At 30.3% G+C, this 6,232-nt stretch overlaps 1 protein-coding gene across 2 annotated transcripts; it reads left to right on the top strand.

Moving 5' to 3' along the window:
• The first annotated feature begins 2,343 nt into the window (after positions 1-2,343).
• Positions 2,344-5,354, top strand: LOC108481921 (uncharacterized). Of its 2 annotated transcripts, none has more exons than XM_017785006.2 (2): positions 2,344-3,109; positions 4,989-5,354. In XM_017785006.2, exons 1-2 carry the CDS (start codon positions 2,606-2,608, stop codon positions 4,989-4,991), a joined length of 507 nt encoding a protein of 168 aa, XP_017640495.1. In that variant the 5' UTR covers positions 2,344-2,605; the 3' UTR covers positions 4,992-5,354. The 2 variants fall into 2 exon arrangements, with proteins under 2 accessions (XP_017640495.1, XP_017640494.1); XM_017785005.2 differs by having other exon boundaries at positions 2,417-3,109; positions 5,007-5,354.
• Positions 5,355-6,232: the final 878 nt, after the last annotated feature.

Raw genomic sequence — 6,232 nt, 5'->3', positions numbered from 1 at the left:
TTTTCCTCCTTTCTTTCTCTTATTTTCTTTCACATATAAGAACCACAAATAAAAAAAAAAAGGAAACTAAAGAAAATAAAGCATTTAGAGATCTCTTAATCGGAAATCACCTTCTGTTTTTGCTTTCTATTTCTTCTGTATGCTTGAGTAAAAAAGAACCCTTATACAATATAAACTCATCGGCTTTATAGCCGAATGTTCAAAAAAAAGAAATAAAAGAATACAATTTTGTTCTTTTTTGTATTGGCCATTGTTGCTGTTGTCATTTTGTCTATTTCTTTGCAGTCTGGTCTTGTTGGCGTCGGAGAGAGCTGTCTTTGGCGTCGAGGATCTGTTGACGTGGAGGCACGAACGTTGTACGGCGCCTGGAGGCTGCTGGGGGTGTTGCGGCGCAAGCCAAGGCTGCTAGGGTTTCTGTCTTGGCTCTTGCTTTAGACATTAGGCCTATTGGGCCTGTATTTGGGTCTTGGATTTTTTAAAAATAGGTCTAGGTTATGTAATTAGGTTTGGGCTATGTAATTGGACTTTAATCATTTAATGGACTGTTATAATTTTATTTATTTTTATTTTTGGTTTGTTTTTTTGTTTTTATATAGGTCAGGCAAATTTGACCTACTACAATGATTATGATATTAATTGAATTATTTAATTGACTTTTTAAATGTATAAATAAATCTAGAGCATGAATTATGATTGTTGTGAAAAACAAAATTAAGAATTGCAATATTAGATTTTTAAGATGATGTTATTTTATTTTACAAAGCCTAAATTTAATAAAAAACTGACCAATTGAATTCAACCATAATTATCACTTTAGACATTATCAATTTCAAAAGTAAAAAAACCAAATAAAACAATTTAATTCAAACAAACCCGAATTGAATACACCCCTACATATCAACAACAGCACATGAGAGAGCTAAAAGAGCAAACCCAACAACAATACAATTTCATTATCCTTCTTTTAATATTCAACTAGTTTTGGGCTATTCTCTAAAACTAAAAGTTGTAACGGTGGAAAGGTGAGGCTTAACAACAACATTTAAGGCCTAAGCCCAATCTATTTTTTTAAGTTTGTAATGTTTTATATTATATTATTTTTATACATTATATAATTTATAACACATAAAAATTAAATATATAATAATATATAATGTTACTATAATGTAAATATTAAAAATGTTAATATGATTATATATAAAATTTTAATAAATAAAATTATTAAATTATTAAATAATATAAATACATATTATTTATTCTTTAAAAATAATATAGACGAGTCTAAAATGAGTGTGGTTAAATATTTACAAATATGAATTAAAATAAAATTTTAAACTCTTATATCGATCAAAATAAATTTAAACAAATATAAAATATGTTAATATTATACTTCAATCTCCAACTAAGCGGGATCCTACATTGAGATATAAAGTAGATAAATAAGGAAGGAGGAAGTATTGTCTTCAACTTTTGTTTGAAACGAAAAGAAAAAGAAAATAATGGAAGCGCTTGTTTATATTATAATATAAAAATGAAATTTATAATTTGTTATAATTTTAATAATTTTAAGCGCTTGTTTATATTTTTAATATTTTTATAATATTATAAATTTATTTATATTTGTTGACGTGGTTGGTTAGTGCAATCAACTTCAATGTATAAGTTTAATTGATTAAGTTGTCCTCTTTTTATAATTTTGTCATCAATTGGGATCAAATTGAAAATAATTAAAACCACGTCAATGTGGATTACACAGCAATACTGTACAGAAACAAGAAGGCCTTATAAACCACAAAAGAGCCAAACCTTCCTAAAAGAACCTAACACACAACAACACTTTAAAAAATAAATCCATCAATTTGTATTTTGCCTCTTTTACTTAAGAATGGATAAATTAATTCGCATACATTAGATTAAAAGAGTAAATTAATTTTTTATTAAAAATTTCATCTATTTCTATTGTTAAAAATTAGCATGATTAATAGAATAATCATGCATCATGCTAACGATATATTTATCTTTTAATCTTATATATAGAAACTAATTTATTAATTTTTTTATAAAAAATATTACATCTAATTTAACTTTTATTACAATAACTTACGTGATACTTTTGCTCAAAACTATAAAAAAACATGGGGGCCAGCATGCAACTCAATTCATTACCAATTAAGCCAAATCTTTGGACCACCAATATTATGTGAATGTTTTTAGTCAATGAGTGAAATTCGATATATGAGAAAAAAAATTATAATAGCTCTAATTCATAAAAACTTAAGTGGAAGCAGGTGATCCTAAGCTTTAGTATTTTATAAAATGGAAATCCTATGTCAGTTTACTATAGAAAAAAGTAATTTTATCAATGTGGCACACCACCAGCTGTGCAAAGGCAGATTTTTCTGCCTCTTTAGAAATCTTACGCCGGCTTCAACCAGCATATGAGATGGGCTTGCGGAATGTAGCCGCAACACTTGTTACCATGCTACGGTCTTCGTTAATAGATTTAATCTCTATTAGGCTCTATATTAGATGAAAAGGATATACAGAGACCGCAGACTCAAATATCTTCACTAAACTTTCATTTCTTTTCTTCCATCTTCCATCCATGGCGGCTAACCACTTCAACTCCCATCTGGGTTTAGCTCTAGCCTATCTAATCTTCCTCATTTCAATCCCCAAATCTCTATCAGTCCTTGAGCCTCAGCCTGCTCCTCCCTCTGTCTGGGATATCCTTCCTAAATTCGGTCTCCCCAGTGGGCTTCTACCAAGCACTGTCACCGATTATGTCCTCCACGATGATGAGAGGTTCATCGTCATGTTGGACAGCCCTTGCTACATTCAATTCGAGTACTTGGTCTACTACGAAAAGACCATCACTGGAAAACTGGGTTATGGCTCCATTACCGATTTGGAAGGCATCCAGGTGCAGCGGTTCTTCTTGTGGTTCGATGTGAATGAGATCAAGGTCGATTTGCCACCCTCCGACTCCATATATTTCCAAGTTGGATTCATCAACAAAAAGCTCGACGTTGACCAGTTCAAAACCATCCATTCTTGCCGTGATGAGGTTACGGGCTCTTGTAAATATTCTTCGGAATCACTTCTTCAGGTATACTCTAATTTTTTTTAGTTTGTTTTCTGTATCTGGATTCTTATAGTTAGGCATGTTTCAGCCAAACTTCCCCACTCACTCTTAGATTCCTTTCCTTTCTTATGGGAGTTAGTTGAAGGTGTTGCAGAAGTATTGGGAGGATTCCTTACTTTTTTTGCTTTAGTCCAAAGACTATCTTCTTGTTAGTATTAGTTCAATCTCCGACTAAGGCAACCCTATAATTAGTATTTATCTTGTTTCATTTGTCATATTTACAGCAAAGTAAATAAGGAAAAAAAAAACATTTCCCCAAAAATAAGCAGCCCCTCAAAACTCTGTAAGATCAGCTGTAGGGTGATACTATGTTTCAAATTTTTCTAAAGTTTTTCTATCTACCAGGAGGGTTTTTGAAGGTGATATTGATATATCCATGTCATCAAGTGTTGAGTGCAATATTAAGAGACATTGCATTCTCAAAGAGGTGACATATGTTCGGGAGCAGTCACCAACTCCAAATATGGAAAGTAAAACAGACATGAAAGATGAAAAAAAAAAAAAAACCAAATCACGTCGTCCCCTTTAACCCCTTTCTGTCTTTGCTAATGCGATTTTATTTCATTGAACTACTTAAAATGGCATGGCTTATTACATAACAATTTTACAAGCATTTACTCCTTCTGAGTAATCAAATTGTTGGGAACTTTAGTTTTCCCTATCTCTACTTCTTGGAGGAAAGTAAGGGGAACTTGAGGTAGGCAAAGAATAAAAGTATTTCGTTGAGTGAGTTGGTGTCCCGTATGCTTTATAGTCTACAGTATGAGTAAATGATTGGTCACCTGCCTGGTGAGCTGCCAGGCAGTATTAAAATGTGTCGAAGATACGCTAAAAGAAGATGAGTTTTAAAGTATTTTAGTCCTTCAAGTCTTTCATCAAACTATCTTATTAGGATTAAAATTTAATTGTATACTGGAGGCTCCTTAGATGGAGGACCCATCATCCAAGTCCAACTAAATGTGGCTATCTAATTTAAGATTCAAAATTCTTTTTCTATGTAGCTTCATGAAGATACAAGGAAAATTTTACCTGAATTCAAGTTACCAGTTCTTTCTGGAGTTGTATCATAATGGGACATTAAAGTCAAAATCCTCATCCTTTTATTTCTTTTCCTTGTATCTATGGAATATGATTCATTGTTCACATCTACAAAAAGCTATTTGGTTGCCAATTTTATGTCTTGAAACTTCTTTTGCTCCTGGATGTTTTATCTATGTCGTCAGTAGATATACGAGATGATTATGCCCCATGAATCATGGACAAATTAAGAATGTTGACATGAAAAAAGTGTATATTTTAGCATATATTCTTAATGTGGTATTAGTCATGCATGAACAAGATAAGAATGGAGATGAAAGAAGTGTTAAAATGGCAGTCAATTTCTTCAAATATTTATCTACATATACTTGATGCTTGGTAACCCACCAATAAAGGTCATCATGCTATGCGCAATCTGCATGCATTAATCTAGATTCAAATGCTTCTCTATTGTGTAATTTGATAACTTTGATTTCCTCCTTTTTGCTTGAAACACCATTCACTAGTCCACACTTTAATGAAGGTGTTTAATTTGGAACTCAAGACATCAAGCATTTCATCATAATCTTAATTACTTATTTGTGTTCACAGGGCAGCTCAGGCCATGATTATGGGCATTTAAGGGAAAACATTAGTTGTAAACTATACTCAGTTTAATGCTGATAAATCAATTAATACCTTTTCTTTCTTTTCTTTTTCTTTTTTTTCCCTTTATGCTCCTAAGAGTTCCTTTCGGACTCTGTTTTTTGTTATTTGTATGCTCCAGAGGCTTGAGATTTGAGTTTCCTTGTGGTTTAATGTCCAGTGACGTTTGTAATTTCAGCTTCCAACGCCTAGAAACGAAATTGAGGAGCTAATTACGGAGTAGGTGCCATGGAGTGGTGTATTGGCATGGAATGGAGAGAGGTACTGTGCAGACTCCAAAAGGATGGGTCTGGCATCAGAATGTGTTATAAGTAGATTTTGTAAATAATGGACGTACATATTTTAACTATAGTTTTAATGTGTGAGATCTATATTTCTTTGCCTCAATTCGCTAGGCATATAAATGGGGTTTCAGTTTTACGATGTGACCCTTGTTTGAATTGGACCAGTTGGTTAGATATCAATTTGGATAATGGTTTTGAATTATTCAGATTGAAAATTGATAAAGGATTGAACCTGTTAAAAATGTTATTTGTTTAAATTTAATTTTTTAAAATTTTTAATAATTTTTTAATTGAATCAGTTAGACCAACGAATGGACAATCTAACCAATTTGATTGTTAATCCAATTTAAAAATATTAATTTTATAAATTCTATCGAACTTAAAATTATTATTTAATTAAAATTTAAATGCATAACCGTTAGTGAGATAAACTTTCATCCCTCTCCAGAAGATCTAAATTTTTAGGGTATTGATATCCTGATAATTGAATAGCTAGTACGCTTTAACTCCTTTAATCTTTATGTTTTTGGCTCGAGTTAGTCTTAATATTTTATGAGATAAAAAATATTATAAATATTATATGTCAAAGAAAAAAGTTATGAATATGATAAGGTAAATAAAATTATATAAAATTTATTAAGCCAAAGGTTTAAAAGTTATCGTAAAAAATAAAAATAATAATAATAACTGACTTCTTATAATTAAAAATTTTAATTAACTCTTTTAGAAATTATTAGTTAATTGGTTTAACTGTTAATAATATTAACGTGGCTTATAGAGCTAACACGTAAAATACTATGTTAATAAGTTCTTGATGTGGTGTGTTATACCAACATATATTTTAAAAATTATATAAAAGACCTTAAAATTATAAAAAAATTACTAAAATTTTACTTTGAATGAATTTAGACAGCTATTGTTCCAAATTTATTTTGGACGTAAATTTCGAATATTACAAAAAAATATTAAAATGGTAAAAATTGTAAAAATCATAAATAATTATTAAAAATTTAAAAAGTACAAAACTATAAAAATCCTTAAAATTTTAAAGAAATTACTATTTTACACATCTAGAATGGACCTAGAAATTACTATTCAAAAACTTAATAAAAATTTAAAA

The sequence above is a fragment of the Gossypium arboreum genome, chromosome 8, assembly GCF_025698485.1.
Source record: "Gossypium arboreum isolate Shixiya-1 chromosome 8, ASM2569848v2, whole genome shotgun sequence".
NCBI classification, from domain to species: domain Eukaryota; kingdom Viridiplantae; phylum Streptophyta; class Magnoliopsida; order Malvales; family Malvaceae; genus Gossypium; species Gossypium arboreum.
This window is presented reverse-complemented; position numbering and strand designations above follow the sequence as displayed.